The 21,335-nt window shown below is 37.2% G+C and overlaps 1 protein-coding gene across 1 annotated transcript in view; it reads left to right on the top strand.

The window, feature by feature from the left end:
• Positions 1-21,335, top strand: part of Sk (small conductance calcium-activated potassium channel) — a 414,746-nt gene that overhangs the window by 385,529 nt on the left and 7,882 nt on the right. The window contains exons 7-8 of the mRNA XM_076312794.1: positions 9,491-9,912; positions 17,253-17,388. Coding sequence (XP_076168909.1) covers positions 9,491-9,912; positions 17,253-17,388 — 558 coding nt within the window. The remainder of the gene's footprint in view (positions 1-9,490; positions 9,913-17,252; positions 17,389-21,335) is intronic.

Here is a 21,335-nt window from a genome sequence, read left to right on the forward strand (position 1 = left end):
GAAAGAAAAATTTTCAAGACTTGGACAAAGAACGTGGATCGGGACTCGGTCACGTTGCGACGGTGGCTCGGTTTTGTTCGTCTAGGGAACCGTTCGCTCGTAATCTATTGAAGAATATCGTTGTTGGTACTGCAGGGATAAACGGTGAAAAGTACGAGAAGAAATTAGACATCGCTCGTACTTGGAATTTTAATCAATTTCAACGGAGCACCGATCGGAACGAACGAAGCGTGTGTTCGGTGAAGTCTAACCCCGCTAAGTGATTGAATTTCCCCCTCGATAACTGAACCGACGTCATCCTCGTCATTGTTGCTCCGTCTCATTCGCCACGGGCGTGTCTCACTCTACTTGTCCGGATAAACACCAACTCCAGGGAAGCTTGTTAATACTATCACAGATGTGTTGTAGACATTGCCTATAAACTCCTAGACACGTTCATGGGCGATGTATCTGCAACGTTATTTCTAAAAAGAATCCATTTCTCGCGTGCCTTCAGCTATTGCTAGCAAACATAGTAAAAATAGTCTTTATCTATATCTATTATCAAAAACACTAGAGTATCTGGATAATCTACACTCTGTAAGATCTACGAGTACTGTATCAATGAATCCTTCAACTGTACACTACACTCGAGTTAACACTTTAGTAACTATAAAGTCTAGTATAGATACACCGATAATGGTACTACAAGGTTCCTGCTACATATTTAAAATAAAAAACTCATCTTTGTGTGCCCCCAACTATTATCAAACTATTCCAATAAAATTACAATCACAGTAAAAGTAGTTTCCATTTATATCCACCATTGAATCTACTACAGAGACTGTCCACAATGCACTACAAGATTTCTATTACATTACATATTCTTTAAAAAGAATCATTTTCTATGTTTCCAACTATCAACAACAATCACAGTCAAAATAGTCTCCACCTGTATCCATCATTGCATAGTCTACTACAAAGACTATTCACAATGCACTACAAGATTTCTATTACATTACATATTCTTTAAAAAGAATCACTGTTTATGTTTCTATCATCAGTAATCACAGTCAAAATAGTCTCCACCTATATCCATCATTGCATAGCCTACTACTAAGACTATCCACAATGCACTACATATGCACTGTCCACAATGCACTACATATACACTGCCAACAATGCACTACATATGCACTGTCCACAATGCACTACATATGCACTGTCCACAATGCACTACAAGATTTCTACTACATTACATATTCTTTAAAATAAATCATTCTTTGTTTCCAACTATCACCAACAATCACAGTCAAAATACTCTCCATCTGTATCCACGATAGCACAGTCAACTAAAGACACACTGTCCACGATGTACTCTAAGATTCCTACAAGCTACATAAAAATAAAACTCATTTTTTATAATACGTTTGTCTCCAACTACGACCGACAATCGTGATGAAAACGGTGAAATGAAATCCACCATCTCCAACAATCTCTCCTCAAGATCCATTCAAGCGATAAATCCCCCGATCGTGCGCCACACTCGAGTTAACGCTTCTCGAGTGCCCCCGAACGCTGTTGGTCGGATCGGAGCAACGAAAAGTTCACGGATCTCTCGTTAACGAACGCGAGTCCCACGTTTCGGGGTGTTCAGCGGGCGCAGGTCTCGCAATAACAATGCTTGGATTCGAGCCTAATGGCCCGTTGACCTTTCAGCACCTGTTGATTGTCGTTTATCAACGATTTGCATGCGCAGATTCGCCAGGATCACCTGACTGCACGGCAATACGAAAGGGTTGCCCTCGAGGGGTCGAGCAGCGGGCGTGTTGATCGACGTAGCAATCCCGGCTCCGACAGAATACGGACCGTGATGCATCGTTGTCCCGCTCTGTCGCGGCGGATTTATTGATTTTCGATTCCGTGGAACGTTCCCGCCACCCTGGCCGAGTTTCCGTTCGTTATTAACGAATTGCCGTGCGTACCGTGCCCCGCGAAAAACTCAAACAATTCTAAGCGGACGGTGGGGCGTACCTGTGACCTTGAAACAACGTGTTTAAGCGTTACAGTCGAATCCGAGAACGCTTTGAAATTAAATTACTCTTGGAATTATAGTATTTATAAATTATCTCGAGTTAAGAAGGAGAGAGTAACACCAGATCGCGACCTTTCGTGAACATCAAGTATGTTTGAGACGTATGGTAAGAAATGTACGATAACGAGTCGTAGTTTGTTTAAATTATTCAAAAGGCCTTTTTGTCCTCGTCATCGAGGCTGATGACAGTTTCTCGTTTAGGTTTCAGACCGAAGTGAAACAACACGTAAAGAACACACGTTACGTTTTACATTACTTTTTATAATTCTTACGTATTCGTACAATCATTGTGTCCTCTTTCTCGTTCATTATTTTCATTAGTCACCCTAATCGATATTTATGCATCGTTTGAGATGACACGTGTTCAAATGGAACAAAATCGACTAACAATTCAATACCTACAGAATTCTAGTGTTAATATTGAAAATATTGGGTTGTTCCGAAAGTCATTTCGTTTTCTTACGAATCCTGATTCTCACGACTATCTCTCGTTACTTCCTGGCACTTCGCAAGCTGTGCTCGGGATGCTCGGTGTCGAGTGAAACGATTCGTTCGTTCGTGAATTCTAATCGGTTGACAGGGCACACCGGTGACCTTGAAACATACCTTTAATCGGCGACAAGAACGACCCGGTGCATTATAAGAAGCGAAACGACAATGAAACCTGGAAAAGTTGACGGAAGATTAATCGACACCGGTTCACGACCGATCGAGGGGAAATTAATCTTTCTCCTTCGGTCCGTTTTATTACGGCCATTTGTGTCCCAAACAACCGAGGACTTTTGTACGTATTCACGAGCCGAATGTTATTATATTTATTATCGGACTTTCGGTTAATTTGTTTACGATCGAAAGGATCGTTAATCGTTTGTTAAGTGTCGCTTCGTTGCCACTTCTCCGGGACTTTGAGATGATAATAACAACGAAACGTCTTTATTGCGATGGATATATAGATTCAAAAGGGAGGAGATAACGATATAGTATCGAGAGGAAATACGAAGAATGGAAAAGAAGTATAATATAGTATAGGTTCGGTACAAAAGGGAGATACTTTATACTGTTACTAAATTATTTTTCAAGACGTTTTTTATTGCAGCTCTTCGCAATGACTTAACGATTAAACTTTTCTGATTTCGTTTTTGGAACGATTGAAAACAGTTTTGAGAATGTATTTAAAAATTTGTAAATTTTATTTTATTTTGTTACTTTAGACAGTGTAGATGGTTTGCGTTTGCCCAGGTTGTATTGTCGGAGATGTTGTAACTACTGATTTGCATTTCACTCGAAATTCTTCGAGTGTTCCTTACTGATTATTAAGAATCTTGAGAATGTCTTTGTCCGAGCGATTCAAGCGCGTAATTAGAATAATCTGGGGTCTTGGCATTTCCTGTGAGACGAATCCGACGCAAAGTGTATTAAACATCAAACGTAGAGAAATTTTCTACCTTCTGTAATCAATTCTGAAGTAATTTTCTAATATAAGTCAATTGATAATTACACGGTGATTGTAACAACAAAATTATACCAAGACGACCGAATATCGAAGCGAGGCGTCAATGGAAAATACTTGGTGTATAACAAATATCTATTTGTTGCAAAATCTTTCGTTTTGTTTCTCAATTTATCAAACTCGAAGAAAACGTTACGTATATTTACACAACGTACATTCACGTCTAAACGAGGATAACAAATTTCATTATTCGTTTCGTGTCGTTGCAATTGAGACTGTAACCAATCAAGAGGCAACAATTAACTCAAGAAACCGGTTGATTAATTTCAAAATAAATCAATATTTCGTGTGGCCTACTTTCGGTCCGACGACAGTTGCAATTACACCGTGGATGTTCACGAATAATCTTTTCATGAAATCGTTTGGTATTTTCCGCCATGCTGTTTGGGGAACTTCAAAGAGCTCATCTTCACTTTTAACTTCTTGCCTTCGCCGGCTCGGTCCAGATAATCCCTACATGTTTAATAAACTTCGGGTCCAGTGTTCGCGTTGACCGAGTCGTGACTGATCGTTTATTTTTGCCGAATAAAACCATCGCGAGTTAATCTTCTCGCGTAGCCGGTCACAATGAGAAACCGACGTAAACAACGAACGGTTTTTATCGCGGTGGGTCAATTTTCGTAAATCTCAATACATTTGCGACGTTTATAGGCACATGCATTTCCACTTTGCATTTATTGATTCCTCCTCGCACGAGAATTCGATAAATATTACAACTTTAACCGAGGTACGATTCAATACCTTCAGGATTATCGGAATTGTGGCGTTTTCTATAATAATGTAAATTTGCAGCTAGCTTGTGGACGGATTATCCTGAAACACGATTCACGAACGGTTGAATATCTAAAGAATTATCGAGAGTTTGTGTATTTTATGTTTGGAACTTTCTATATTTGTAATAATGCAAATTGTTTCTGCACAAAGATTTATAACCGACCGTGGACACTTTAGTTCGAAACGAAATCGACTAACAATTTAATACCTATAGAATTCTATTAGTAATAATATTGAAAATATTTAAGAGAGGATTCTTTAATTATTTTTTCCGAAAAAGTACAATACCTTTCAATGATCAGGCTTAATATAAAAAATAATAATTACAAGAGTTACCGAAGCACGTTTCCAAAGGTGTTTTAAAAAATATACCTGGTATATCAACATAATTGCAGCTCCCTGTGCAAATTTAAAATAAAATAAAAAATCATTCCGTTTAATGAGAATACAATTACGATTGGAATAAAAAAAAAAGAAATAAAAAATCTTCAAATTTAAAAAAGAAAAAGAACACTTTAAAATTGAAATATCGATTCTTTGCTTTCGTACGAAATTGAAAATACGGTCAGATTTGCAACCGACTGTAGACACTTAACCCCATAAAGACACAAGTGCTTAGATTAGGCAACGCCGTTAACGAGTTCACGAGCCCCGAATCTCGTAACGAAACGCATTTTCCCATCCTGTCCACCCACCAACGTTTTCTGGCAAACCGCATTACGCCCACGAAAATTTAAACGACCTCCGAATGCCAGAAAGAATTTTTCGTACGGGGAAATAACCGCGTCGCGGAACCAAAGTCGGTTAAATCTCCGCCATTGGGCGACCTTCTTTATTGCATCCATGCGCTGAGTCCGCCCCTGAAGTAAATCTACCGATAGAGTCAATCGTACCCGGAATAAACATATTCGAGAAGAAAGGCGTTCGATAGAGATTCGAGAAAACTGAGAGAAGCGTTTCGTTGCAATAACGCCTAGCAATAATCTTAAGAAACTCTTGCGGAGAAGTATTTCTTTGTACAATATTAGGATAATTTTATAAATTACAATGATAGTGATTCTCTGTGAGTAAGTTTACTCGTACAATTTTGATCAGAGTAGATACTTGTGACGATGTGTAAATTACTGAAGAAATATTCTTTAAGGACCTTCGATTGCAGAAGTCATCTTAATTTTTGAAATGGTGTACATTATTATCTGGCGAGGCAAACTCGGGCTACGAATTGTTTGCAAAATGCTGTACAACACCACGAGCCAAGGGACAGAGAACAGTCAGAAAATACGAACTCGTTCCCCGACGACACTCTTGTAACTTCTCCACGATCTCCACGGTGGCTACTGTAATTCGTTTCATCGATACGATGCAGAGAGGGGACAATAAAGCGGGCTCGGTATTTCAGTATCCCACCAATCCTGCGCGGAGTCCTTCTAACGAATTATCTCTCGTAAAACACGCGAACCGATGCACCGCGAACGCTGGCAACGATACTTCCCTGGTTTTACGAGGTATCGTTGCGGTACCGTCCATGGCCCCCTCCTCGAATTTAGTGAACTTTTTCTACCTTTGTTAACGCGAGCTACCGTTTCAGTTCTCGATTTTCGATGAACGTTATAGGGACTTTTTAACCGCGTCACGCGTTTCGATGTTTTCCGCGAGCACACCGTAGCGAGTGACTCGTTTTCTCTTTCTTTTTTTTTTTTTTCGCTTTTTTTTTCGAAGCTTTTTAAGGTTTCTATTCAGTGGAGGCGAGATTGATTTTATTATTGGACACTGATTGACGTCTTTCTGATACTACCTACTGCTGAACAATTTTTCGTTTTTACGCTTTTTTTTTTCTTGGGACGAACTTTTGCGGAGAAGTTTTCATTTGTACGATGTTAGGGTAATTTTATAAATTACGATGAAAGCGACTCTATGTGGGTAAGTTTGCTTGTATAATTTTTTATCAGAGTAGATATTTGTGACGATGTATAAATTACTGTTGAAGAAATATTGTTTAACGACCTTTGATTACAGAAGTCATCTTAACTTTTTAAATAGTTTGCATTATACTTTTTTGTAATGTTTTTATTGCGTAAGTGTACGTGAAACGGGTAAAACTATGTGTACAGTAACTCATATTGGCTCATAGTGACTTATGATATTCCAGCGATTGGTAGAGATTCATTTTTCGCGCCAAAATTGGGAGAATTAAATGGCGGACACTTACACAGTAACAATACAAATAATTTAGATAAAATAGCAGTTTTCACTGTTAGTTATTATTTTAAATTCATACACAAATGTACAACATACACAAACGTCCTATTACGAAAACCTAACCTACAAAATATCTCTTGATACTGTATTTTCTATTCAGTCTCGTAATTCTTAACTTTTACTTCGTATAAATTTCAATTTCTTCCTCGTTAAGGGGGACAGTGAATTCCATGATAACGATAATTTTAACTACTCCGACTTGATGACATTCGTAATCTTCGAACTGAGATTTCCCGTTCGAGCGTAATGCTCGAACTAACAACGCCATTAAAGAGTTTATTTTATCGTACGGTGGATCGGGGCGATGCCGTATCCGTGAAAGCCGCGAAGGAAGATGTAATGTCGTCGTGAACTGCTATAGAGAAACGAAAGCTTGAGAAACGATGGCACAGCGGCAGCGTATAAATAATGTAACTTATCTGTGCTCGCCACGCATCTTCGCAAAAGTGGCGCGCCACTGGTGTATTATGATAATCCTATTCAAAGCTGCCGGATTTCACCTTCAGCGACACGAGAAAAATATCGGTAACAAATAATACTACGAAGTTATAGTTCTTTGTGAGAGGCGATCAATGAGAACAGTTATCGAATCACTCGGGTGTAATTTTTGCAATAACGAAAAAGTAGTTCGAACACTGCTAGAATGATTTGATGTTATTATCGGTTGTACAATTGTGTATACAATAACGAGAATAAAATTCGAGACACTTATACAGGGTGATTCGTGAACACGTGTTAATTCATTATTGTAGTGGGAATTTTCAAATTTGAGAAGGATAATTCTGTTGTCAATATATTGGAAGTATTGTGATCCTAAGGGACTGTGGTATGATTCAAACAGCATGCTTTCGATATTGCCAAAATTGAACTATGTTTCAAAAATACACTTACAATTGATCTTAAGAGAGGAATCTTTTTTTTAAATACTCTTTTCACGCCTTAAATTGGGTACAATTATTTTTATTAAAGAATCTACAAAAATGTACACACAAACTTCGTACACTAATGCATTAACAATTTAAATGGATAATATAAGATACAGATATGACGAACTTTGAGTTAAACGTCATTTTTGTAGTGCTATTTTTCTAATTACAAAAACGAGAATATCGGTAGTAAATATAAAGGTTATATTTCATAAAATCGTGCAATTACAGAGTTTCTCCTGCAACGAATAGAACACTATCGAGAACCGAGTAATTTTCCACGTAAAAATGAGTCTAAAACGAAGAATGCAATTTTTCGATGGGACAGCTTCGAAGCTTCACCGATTTTCGAGTAAATCGAGTTTTAGAGACACGTGAACTTTGCACACGTTTCACTGGTAAATTTCAACTTTGTGAATCGCTCTACTCGTCTCTATTACACGTGTGTGCATAGCACGGGAAGTTTTCTCGTTGTAAATTATTATTTTACACGTCGTATACGAATAGTTGATAGACAACTATAGCAAGAGCCATTGAACCGAATTGGAGTAAAAGGTGGGCGCGCCCCAAGCTATTTCGAAATCGATTTTCTCGAAAACGAAGCCTCGTAGGAACAAATTTTATTCTCTGCTTCCCATTTACTTTTACACGTGAAATCGCCTATTTCTCGTTCGCGCCACTTACGGCGAAACATCCTCTGTTACAGGTTTTAGTATTACATTGAATACATCCTCGTGTTATTTCAAGAAAAAAATCAAATCTCAAAATTAACCGAGACACAGTCTAGGTTAATATTATCGTGACTCGTAGAGTGACAATATACGCTTTTCCTTTCAACGATTTCGGTGTATGCAACAATTTGTAGAAATTATGTAATTACAATCTCTGTCAATGTTCAATGCCGTGAATTGGCAATTATTATTATACCACGCGCAACGTGGTTGCCGTGATTTCTACAATAACATCATTACACGGTAATATTGGGAAATAAAATAAATTCAATGCAATGGCAATGCAATCTCGATATGTCGAAACGCTGTACAAGTAATTTCATGGCAATAATGGCAAATTCTATTTATAAATATATAATAACAATGAAATTTAAGGTTAAATACTCTGTCAGTCGGTTTACCGACATTATCACTTTCGTAATCATATCGATAATGATACCGAAAGTCGATGCGAAGCTGTTAATTTGGAAAACAAATTTAAAAATTCGATCTTTTTTAACTTTTTTATACAATACTTTGAGAAAAAGAATCTAGACATCTCATTACTTACGTTACTTAACATTTTTCAAAATTTAATCCTTTTAAACGAGTCTAGATACCGTTCAATATAAAATACATTAAAAATGACGATAAATGATTAATAAATTGATAAATTATGATGAATAATTAATAAATTGCCATATCTTCCGACAGTTGTTCACGATCGTGACCAAAAGTAATGAATAATTCTACAGTATCCTCCAATATAAAACACCGTACGAAAGGCGATAAATAACTAGTTAATAAATTATTGTTACCGCATCGATAACAAATTGCCTCGCGTTCGCGATCGACGACTAAAAAGCAACGAATGATTCCAGGGAAACGTCTAGTATAAAACACGATACGAAAGGTGGTAAAGAATTAATTAATAAATTATCGTTACTTCATCGATGATAGATTGTTATTCGTTCACGGTTGATAAGCAAAAAACAATAAATGATTCCGGGGTAACCTCCGATATAAAACACAATACGAAAAGTGGTAAAGAATTAATAAATAAATTATCGTTATTTCATCGATGATAAATTGTTATTGATTCACGATTGATAACCAAAAAACAATAAACGATTCCAGTGTATCGGTAACGCGCAAAATACGATACGAAAGCTGACGTATAATAAACGAATAAATTTTGATTATCACACCCGTAACAGATTATTATTTTTCCCAACAGTTGTTCATGATCGATAACTGCGCGGACGATTGGCGGATCGCGTTGACCTGGCAGAGGATCGCGCAGATTACGCTCGAGTTGGTAATCTGCGCGATCCACCCGATCCCAGGGGAGTACTACTTCCTGTGGACGACCAAGCTGGCGAACAAGGGCGGCGACTTCGGCTCGAAATGGGTGCCGTACGACGTCACCCTCTCGCTGCCAATGTTCTTCAGACTCTACCTCATCTGTCGCGTGATGCTACTTCACTCGAAGCTGTTCACCGACGCCTCGTCGCGCAGCATAGGGGCCTTGAATCGTATTAACTTCAACACCAGGTTCGTCCTGAAGACCCTGATGACCATCTGCCCGGGTACCGTGTTGCTCGTCTTCATGGTCTCGTTGTGGATCATCGCCTCTTGGACGTTACGTCAGTGCGAGAGGTAAGGGAAACGGATCGTTCTCGAGGTGGAGGCGATAGTTCGGCCACGTGTAATTCGCGGAACGATCCACGATCGATGGAAGAGCTACGATGAGCTCGTAAAGGCCGGAATCTGGCACGCTTTCCTTGCGCCGAGTTACAGCGACGTCTAGTGGCCGCTCGAGGTCGCCCCTCCCACTCTACGCAGCGCAGACGGTGCGCGCGCATAGAGAGAGTGGTGGGGGAGCCTAACGGTACGGTGGGGGAGCCTGACGGTACGGTGGGGATAACCTTGAGCGGTCAGATGACTGTGAGCTGACGTTAAGGACACTGGAGAATGTAATCGAGTCTTGTAAAGTGTATCGAGTCGCACAATTTCGTAGTTTATGATAATATCGTTCGATGTAACGATTTAAATCGTCGTCGAGGAGTTCGTCGTATCTCTTCCATCGAAAAGAAATTTGCGCGCGCGTCTTCATTCCCTGAAGGATCTATCTATACTATTTGCAATAAATCGCATCCAGAGTTGAACGAGTAGCTGCTATTCAATAGGTACTTGTTATGTTCTTAACCTTTCGATTGTCCTTGTTTTCTTTGCCAGTTGAACTAGGTCGTTTTAAATCGAAAATGAAGAACGCTTAATGGACATTTACTTTTTAAAGAGAGTCTGATGTTCCCCGGTAAAAACTTTAACCGAAGGAAAGAACAGTGAGTATTATATATAAGATGTCCCATTTATCTTGAGCACCTTGTACATCTCCGTTGTTATTGAACGCGTGGGAAGAGTTGCATCCATAGTCGTGCTCGAGATTATTTCAAGGTCACCAACGTGTAACTAGTACAACGAGTCGAATTCAGTGATTTATGATGTTACGACCTTGACAAACGGTGGACAGTGTTTTAGAGATTATTTTTGTTTTAAATAAGTAGAAAAATATTGGTTTTATTATACACGCGACTCTGTATTTTTATTCTACGAAATTTATTGTTCAGTTTAAAAGAACAAAATTGACCTTGACATCTCTTCTGTGTCTTCGATGGTAAACAAATTATTGCCACGTTCGCGAGCAACGCTTCGTTCTGTCCACTATTTAAAATAACGAAGATATCAAGGATGTCTCTTTTTATTGGGACACTCTGTATATGACATTCATGACGTACAACTTCATCGAGTATGATGAAGTGAACCGGATGAAAGTGACGTGATGCGTGGAAACGCATTTAATTTCAAAATTGGTAAACGGACAGATTGAGAGACAGCAGAGATTACATCTATTTCAGGAAACGTCGCGGTAGAAATTGAAATATCCCAATTGATTTCGGGATATGTTTGACCCAGAGATTTGAGCAGGCAGACCGATGTAAGAACACTTTAAAATTGAACCAACGTTGGTATGTAGTACTCACAATTATTTTGAATCGAGGAGAAAACTCGAAAAAGTGAGACTGCATCGCAATCATGTGCACACACGTGCACACAACACCAAGGTATCGATCACGTTAACGACCACCCATAAATCGATCGTTTCATTTATCGGCCGATAATAACGCTCGACTATCAAACTGATATTTTTAAGTACCAAAGCTTGGAAAAAATTTCCAATATTTTGCTACCATTTCACGCGATCCTTCGCACAGAATCTTTTCAAGACTTGAAACTTTAATGAAAAAAAGAAATAAATTTCCTTCTACCATCTCTTTAGGCCTCTCAAGGAAGAAAGACTCCAGTAAAACGTCAAAATAAATTATTCACATTTTTCTTATAACGTAAAACATCGATGAAACATTTCGTCACTTTCGTTGTACATTCTTTAAACATTCCAATACATAAATTCATCTTTTTACTAATCATCAATTAAACAAAAATTTCTCTTTACGTCGACCAAGAATAAAAAATCGAACACAGTACATTTTCACGATAAAATTACATATCGTGTAAATTTCAATTTAGTTCAAAAACTATAAAATATATCTATACAACAATCTTACAATTTCTCTCGAAGAGAAGAAATTTCCAATATTTTGCCACCATTTTACGCGATCCTTTGCACACGATCTTCTCTCGAAGCGAGGATACTTACAAATTGTCGAAAATCACTATCATTTCAACGTTTAGCTCGTAACTCCGCCCTTGAGTCGAGATCCGGGTAACTTTTCGTTCCCTTTTCCCTTCTCGAGTGCTTCGACACCGAGTTGTCGTGGTATCGCGAACGTTCGATCGTATCATCCCCGTCACTGGGTAACACCCCACTGTTAACAACAGCACCAGGAGGCAAATGTTCCCTGGAACAAAGGCGTAAATCTTCCCCCGGTGAATATGGGGCGGGCGGAGGCTTGCTGTTAAAACGGCAATAGAGGATTTACTACGGGGCCGGGATTGCTGGATCGCGTATAATTAAATTCTCCCGCAAATAGCGGGGCCGATTTAGGGAATCGTAGAGGGCCCAGGGACGATCAATCTTGCGGGCCAATATAAGACTTGGTTCGTTCTCTCGCGCGAGAAACCACGGATCCTCGAGATTCTTTCTTTCGACGTTCTTGATCTCGATAAAACTCTCTCTCTTTTTCATCCGTCTAGCACACGCTCGCTCGCCCCCAAGACAATGAATGAACGTCTTCCGGTCTTCCAGCCTTAAATGAGACATCCAGAGCGCCGAAGTCCCGGCCACCGGACCGTATAAAGGAACCCCGTTGAATTTTCAATCAGTTATCGAAGCTGTATTGTCCGGCCGGTTTCCCATCGGCGAGTCGACTTTCTTCACTCGTTTCCGGAAGTCCCTCGATTCTCGTGGAGAACTTCCTGATTTCACCATCTCAATGAAATCTCGAGAATTTATAACGTCGCCACGGATGAAGACGATCCTGGCGAGATTGGTACCCAAGGGAGAGGAAGAAGGGTGATTTTAGTAACTGAACCACCCGGGGGTCCGGGGGTTGAAAATTTCATCCGCGAGCTGAAGTTATTAACACCGGATTTACCAACCAGTCGGAATTACTGGTTTCGATGGTATTTTGCGAAGAAATTTATTTGAAATTCCGTGGTATATTTTCAAAAGACTTATTTTATTCTATAGATGTGATCAATCTCGTAAGTTCCTCTTTCTCCTCGATCATCGATTTTCCAGAGACACGTACGAGGAATAAATTATTAGGTTATTCGGAAAGTTATTTCGTTCTTTTTGGTAAAAATGAAACATGATTTTTTTATATTGTATTAACATTTTATTAAATCATGTATTCTCCATTTTGGAAACGAAATGATAATATAACAAAATCTATCGGTTCGAATGAAAATTAATAAATATAAATCGTTCATCGAAGGGAAAATTCGGTTCAACGTAGTTCTAGTGTTAAGACGGTCGCCTGTTTGTGTTAAACATTTCTTGTGTTACCCTGAATTTCGTTACGAGGGATTGCAAAATGGAAGGTTCATCGCGAAAGGGTGAAGTTTTACATAGTCGTAATATTCGTTTCTAGAATGGATCAGCTCGTCGGGATGAGTGCGATGTAAAAGTGAATCGAAGTAAAATTTCTTTAATCTTGAAGATCGTGGAAGATTTTTACGTAATGGATGTAGATTATTCGTTCGTGAGAGGAAAGATCACGACGTTTCGTCCTGGATCTGCTTGAGAATTCTTCGATAAGACGGTTCTGGAAAATCCTACCTTAGACGCCCTATTAGAAGAAAACGGTGCCCTATATGCGTGTAGCATGAGAATCTTCAATTCGTGAAGTTTGTTATGAAACATTTTATTACACCGTATCGAGAAAATTCTTGATAATTGTAATTAATAATTGAGGCAAAATTTCACAATTCAAGCAGATTTCACAATTTCGTACCACCGGAGAAATATAAATAGATTTCTTATTAAACGATAGGGGTTCGTTTCAGTAAAGCGTTTTTAAATATATTTTGATCGATCGAATTTACGAGATATTGGATAAAAATAAAAACCAAGCTTCCACGAAAGAATTTTTAATAAATATATTAGAAAAAGAAACCTTAGATCGTAAAAATTCGCAATAGAGGGGACACGAATGGCTCAAAATATAAAAGAAAATTTAATTTTCGTACCTTATTTAAATCTGTACAGAATATATTTTGGATCAAATAGAAATTAGTAAATATAACATATATATTTATTTTGGTTCAATATACGCAGTGTACGTGTGTCCAAAATGTGAATTATTTTGGGTCTATTTTATCTATTTTTATTTATATCACGTACGTTGCAAACATTTTCTTTGATGTTTCTCACTCCTCTCGCTCGTGTAATTCGTGGTTTCAATTCAGTATCTAGTATTCAATTTATGAAAGATGAAAGGGTCTTTTATCTCCGATAGACTTTTTCATTCTTTTATTACGATCGCGTAACAAGGATGCAGTTACTCAACAAACATTAATTCCCTGCACTTCGTAGGGTCGAGTATTTTCCGCTACTTATTTCCGGTTGTCTCGTTTCCCCAGAGTCGAGAACTCTCACGGAATTAGAATTTTAGACGCGACGGATACGAATGCCGATACACTCTCTCGGAAAAAAAGAGAAAAAGCATAAAGGAAACTTCTACCCTCGAGAGATTTACGGAATCATAGAACCAAAAGCTTCTTCCAAAGCGTCTTCTTCTTACCAAATATGGGAAACTGTGATAGATACTACATTTTATCTGGATCTCACCCGACATGCTATAGTTCGAAGGACGTTGTAAATTTCGTGCCGAAGTAACGCCATGACGTCGATGGAATCACAACGTAGGCTGGATACATGATAGACTTCTACTCTAGAGAAATTATGGTCCCTTCGGTTTTCGGAGATCAGGGACATTTCTTTAAGGAAAAAAAAATTTCATCTCGAGAGATACGAGTGTACTAAATTTGGAATCGTAATAACAGCAAATAGATGACTAATAATGCAATGTAGAAAATTTAAACTTTGTCCAAGGACGTGTATATTTTATGTATTTTATAAATTTAACAAATTATTCTAGATTTCATCTAACCTACCAAATTAGAAAAATTTCCAATAATTTATCGATCTCAAGGTCGCAATAAAATATTCTATTTTCTGTCTAAATTCTAATCGTTCAAAACTAAAATTTAACAATTTATTTACGAGAATATCGATAAAAAAAAAACATCGTACATTTGTGCGTGTATCGTGTAAAGTGATCGAAGTTAGAGATTAATTTATTTATTGCACCGTGGGTATTACCGCGTACTTAAAAATTTGTTCGCAAACATTCCAAATTCGTAACAATTTTGATGGAAACGGGAAGGCAATTTTCACGCTAATAACTTTCGTCCCTGTTACTTTTTATTCCACGAAATACGTTTCTCCTACACGGCTGATATTTTCTGAAGCCAGATGCATCAACGTCGCTGAACTTTTCGACTTTTCACGGAGCGCAGTCATTTAAAAAATAAACGACTCCGGCTCGCTTCCTCCCTCAATTTATTTCCAAGCCGGGGAAAAGCCATTTCTTGCTCGTTTTCAAAAATTTCATCTTCGACCCGGTGTTTCTCATTTCCATTTCCACCGTTTCAATTATTTCGAAAGGATGCTGCACTTTCGGAGCCGGACGGGATACCGCCGGCCACCTTAATCCAATTGCAGACATTAATGTCAGGAGGTAATTTAAAAAAATTCGCCAATTGAAAAGCAGAACGAGCTAGATTACTTTTAATAGCGATCGAGGACGGAACATCGGTTAAACCGCAAGAATCTTTGAAGTACCAGCAAACGATCCAATCGATGAATTCAATTTACGATCGAAGTTTCAACCAACGATGGACTGTAAAAGAGAGCTCCTTGAGAGAAGTCTTTGATAATAACGTCTGTGATATCGTTAGAACTTCCAATTTAACGATTACTCTCGTCTGTTGTATCGATACTTAATTATCGACGCGAGAAAATGATCAATTAAGCATTGATCGAAGAAATAATTGATCGATTATCAATTTTTCGTCATCAATCTTTCAATTTCGGCCAAATTCTCTCTCGAACGATTATCTAAAAGTTTTACTGGACGATTTTAATAAAATGTAGATTTATAAAACGGCCAAGAATAGTGGACGCTTATATTATTTTATTGGGCAAAGTTCACATTGAGGAGGTGAAAATTACCCTCAACTAATCGTATTTTAATTTAGAAGTTGAGTCAAGAGATAAGAGTGGGAGAGTTAAAATTGGTGTTATAAAGTTTACGAGAGTTTCCAGAATTAAAGCGAGGCAATAAAAGCTTGAGTTCCTTGTACTAATTTGCCTACGACTTCTAAAGAAGAAATGAATATTCTATACAAGGAACAAAATATGTAAGACCGACGGAGAAATTATTGCGGGTCAGTTTTAGAGTCCAGTGCAGTGTTATTAATTTGGAAAGTTATATTAATTTTTCATTTAACCGTTATCAATTACGAGAAGACCGAATAAGGTATATTTTGTATCAAAGTAATTCTGATATGATAAGAAGAAAGAAACCGTAAGTGATAACAGACCGTCAATAGTCAGACATAATTGATACACGATATTGCGAAATTTGCATTATTTTGAAAACATTTTTTGTACGAGTGTCGTTCAGATTTTTTCAATATATGTAATAAAAAATAATATATACTCAGAATAGACTAAAAGCCCTAATTTTGATAATTTTAAAACACTGGACTTACAAACGAGATTATTTTTAGAACGCTACACACAATCAACAATAATACTACTAACGACAAAGTAGATTACAATATTTTAAATTCTATTCACCACAATCTAGGTAATATCTAAAATTGAAATCTCAACAATATCCTCAAGCACACAGTAGATTACATAAATTAAAAACTCCAGTTTTACATTTCGATTACGATTGGAATAAAAATGTTTGTTAGAATAACAAATTTTACAAATAAAAGTAACGGTACAAATAGTACAATTGGTTACAAATTGTACAAATTCTAATGCAAATTTAAAAACTATCTATAGATTGCTAAAGACTTCGAAAATGTGTACGAACAATTCAAAATTTATTTCTTAAATGTAATAGACACGCATCCGCCATTTTAACGAAGTTTCGAAAGTAATTATACCGACATTAAGAACGCATTCTCTAAAAAAAAAAAAAAGAAAAAAAGAAAAAAAAACTCGCTGAAAGAAAGTTCGCGAAACGAACTGGGTAATTAAACGACTAATTAAGAACCCTGTACACGTTTCACTCGTAATTTTTTAATGAAAACGGATCAGTACCGAGATTGCGAAGAGACTGGCCCGGTTCTTGTTACGAGGCGAAACATTTAGGCAGTAGAAAATATGATTATTCGTCGTGGTTCGCTTAAACTTTCCTTAATATTTCATCCTGTTTTCTCTTCTGTGGCACCAGGTTTCACGACGAGGAGCACGCGAATCTCCTTAATGCTATGTGGCTCATTGCCATCACGTTTCTGAGCGTCGGTTTCGGTGACATCGTACCCAACACGTACTGCGGTCGAGGTATAGCCGTTTCAACTGGAATAATGGTAAGGCCAGACTCAAAGTTTAACACGGACATTCTCGCGAGAGTTGTACGCACCCCTGCTTGCTGCTATTAAGACAATTTGTTTACAAGAAGCGTTGAAAATCGACACACATTCTCATTCGAACATTCCCATACAATTTTCCGTTACTTGTCTATACATGTTCTCGTTTACACACTACAGCCAATTTATTTTCAGCTCTTACACAGAACAGATTGGATCGAATCGATCGTTTACTCGATCGTTGAAATTTGTTTACCTTGAAATCGATATCGCATCGAAGAAAAATTAATTTTACACATTACACACGATACGGTTATTCGAACATTTCCATAGAATTTTATCATTTATTATTATTCAATACACACGTACAATTATTTAAATATTTCAATTTAATTTTTCGTTACTTTCCTAGAGATCCCGATTTGCCTAAAATATTGAAATTTATTTTCAGATTTTAGATACAATAGATTGATTTCATATTCAACCGAGTCCTGGAACTTGCTGTCGATATTATATCGAAAGAAAATTAACCGAACGTTGCACCAATGTTTCGCGAGAATTATTCCAAAATTTTGAATATTCCAAGATTTCAATTCGAAGGTGCAACAACCTTTCTTTAAATATTTGTTTCTCTCTTTTTTCTTCTTTCAACTGAATTCAACCGTGCTTAAGATTATCAGAACTTGAAATAATTTAAGCAATAGAGAGTTCAGCACGTTTTATGCACGGTGCACTGCTAGGCTAAGGACTATCGACCACAGCATCGCGCCAAGTGGCAGTTACGATGCACTTGGAGCGACACTTCGTCACGATAAACGCTACACCGAGTCTAATCGCCCCATTGGGAATACGCCGGTTCCTTATTGTTATTACACTCCGGGTTCCATGCTAATTCGCCGATTTGGGATCTTGCGGACGTGGATCGTAAACCAATTTAGTCACCATCGCGGTCAATTTTCTGTGAAATTCTCCTGGATATCCACACAAGTCTCTAAAAGGAGCTTTCATCGCGGTATATTTCTCTCCTTGTGCAGGGTGATTCTTACAAAGTGATTCACGAACAGTTTCCGAGGAGATACAACAAAATTGCTCGTAACGATGAAAATGATTTGTAACGTAGTAACGGGAGTTTTACGTACTGTTCTTAATTTGTATTAATTTTAATTGCGAAGAACAAATATTTCGGCGTCAACAAAGTCAAAAGTGAGTCTCTATATTTGCACGCGTACATGTAGATCTCCCCTAATTGTTTTTTTTTTCTTTACAATCTATGGTTCTAAATATTGCAATGTGTATTTTTAGTGTATTTTATTTTGCATCCGAATGATTGGTGTAAGAACGACAGAAATATTTTTGTTTTATTTGTTTTTATCTTTGGAAGAAAATTTGATTTCTACGATACGAATAATTATGATAAATGTTTTTATTTTCGATGATAGAAGAGAACTAAAGAAGTTCATTGAACGTGTATTTAAATGTGTGAGGATATGTTGCAACATATTGAAAGAAAATCGTTTTTGCTCAATTGTACGTTAAGAAGAATAGAGGTGAATATTTTTGCGATGTGAAATTTTTTGTGCAAAATACAAGAGCAATTAAAAATCTACGACGGATTATTATTTAGAAACTAACGAGATATTCGTGCTTCAAATGATCAAATACACGAACGTGATAACGCGATGAAATGTATTTCGATATATCACTTATAATGAATATATTATACCCTTAAATGAATTATTTGTGATAATATTGTTATTCGAGTATTTCTACGGAAATTCATAAATTCATCGTTTTGAATCAGATTTGTCCATCTCTGTACGTGATTTGTATCGTATCGTTAAATGTAGGTTAGGAGTTGGTGTCACGTGATGACATATCTGTCACTGGCGCCAGTCACGTGATACTAATTGGTAGTGGGGAGAGTAATGGCCTTCGAGACGTTGAAAATTTTATTCCTCTCAATAGTTCATTTAAGTATTGATTATTGAACGCAGCAAATTTCTATTCCGACACAGAATTTATTTTAGATATATTAGACTTTAGCGAGAATTTGAATGCGATCGAAAGCTTTCAAATAGTTCATCAATTAGAGATGTAAAAATTTTGGATTTTGTAGATAGTAAAATATTAACACTGCATAGTTATGTCACTAATACTTACATATATAATTTTATCCACGATATCACTGTAAATATAGGACAGATCAGTGCATGACAATTAGTTATTCTTAGATGTTTTTATTATAGAATATTTTAGAATTGTAAACTTGTACGAATACGTTTCGATGAATCAGGAACACGCTCTTCAAATTGATTTTTCACGTGACCTGAAACCTAAATCTAAACAAATTTGACATAAACTTAACAAATGCAAGCAGAATTTAATACAAATCAAAATATTGACATAAATACTGAGTATACAACCTAATCCTTAACGAATACGTAAATATCAATACTAACAGTAACGTTTAATAATAATAACAAATTATTGCTCAGTTTTAATATCTACAGCTAAACAAATTTGACAGAAATTTTAATAACTGTAAGATAAACGACATAAAAATCAAACTGTTAATGAAATTACTAAACTGAATGTATTGTAGAATGTGAGACCTAAATCTTAACGAATGTAAAATAAATTTAACACGATAAAATCGCGCGAGGCAAAAATCGTTAAAAATATTAACACACATAGTCAGCGAAACTTCTCGGTTGGCTCGTCGCCTCGAAAAGGCAATCGCAGTCTAAACTCTGAAGTATTGTGCAAGTGTAAAAATATCGTCTGCGTGTAGAAACTTTGAATGGATATGGAAAAATTGTTTGTTCGGAAGCGGTCGCCTTATAAGAATCACTCTGCGTCGAAATCCTATTCGATTTCCCTTGAAATTCGCTACGATATTGCCCGTCCGTGGACCGAATTTTGCTGGCGAATCGGTTTTGTCGTCGCGTTTGCATTCTTTCGTAGACGTCGGTTTGCCCTGGGAGGCGGAGATTATACGTACTGTTGGGAACCCACCGCCCCAACGTGAATATGATTTCACTCGGTGACTGAAAAGTGGGAAATATCTCTAATTGAGCCACGGTGGTCTTTCAAAGTGAAGATTTCGTTGCTCCCAATGAAAATTCAATGAAAGAACGATCGAAAAGCTTGAAAAATTTCACCGAGAGGATCGACTCAACGAAGTAGAAATATTTGTACACTACGCGCGCCGAAAGAATGCATCTGACCGTACCACGAGGTAAATAAATTATTGAGAAAGAATGCATCGTATCACTGGGTAAATAAATTATTGAGAAAGAATGCATCGTACCACTGGGTAAATAAATTATTGGGAAAGAATGCATCGTACCACTGGGTAAATAAATTATTGAGAACTGGTAACGTTCACGTGCGCATGATTTATTATCTGTTAGATGTATTTGTGATTCATAGTTAGTTAAAGATATTTAGAACGAGCAACGAGGTGTACAATGATGCCAAGAGTCTCGAATACGATTGGTTGACCTTGGGACGCATTCTCTCGGCGCGCAGAGTATAGATGCAACTTATGTCAAATTCAATAGAGTACGGAATTTCATAGATTTGTGGTGCAAATTTTGAAAGAGATTCTTTGTAATAAATTGTGCAGTCGTGAATCGAGGATTACGTAATTTAATGAAAAATTGACTAGCGGTTCTATAGTGACACTTTAACGTTAAATTCCTGGCTGGTGAAATCTCAGTCCTCTGGAAAGAATGTATCAGATGCAAAGAAATCAGTATTGTCGATTTTAATTGCCCGATATAAAAGTGCACCGAGAGCTCCAGAGTGTCATTTCCAAACTTTAATCGTTTCAATTTTCTTTAGCGAATGTGTAACGAAATTTCGTACTACCTGTATCACGTATTTTCTACGATATATAAAACGCAACAATGATGAAAAAAAAAGCCATTTAAGAATATGGTAAA

This window comes from Ptiloglossa arizonensis, chromosome 5, assembly GCF_051014685.1.
Source record: "Ptiloglossa arizonensis isolate GNS036 chromosome 5, iyPtiAriz1_principal, whole genome shotgun sequence".
Taxonomy (NCBI): domain Eukaryota; kingdom Metazoa; phylum Arthropoda; class Insecta; order Hymenoptera; family Colletidae; genus Ptiloglossa; species Ptiloglossa arizonensis.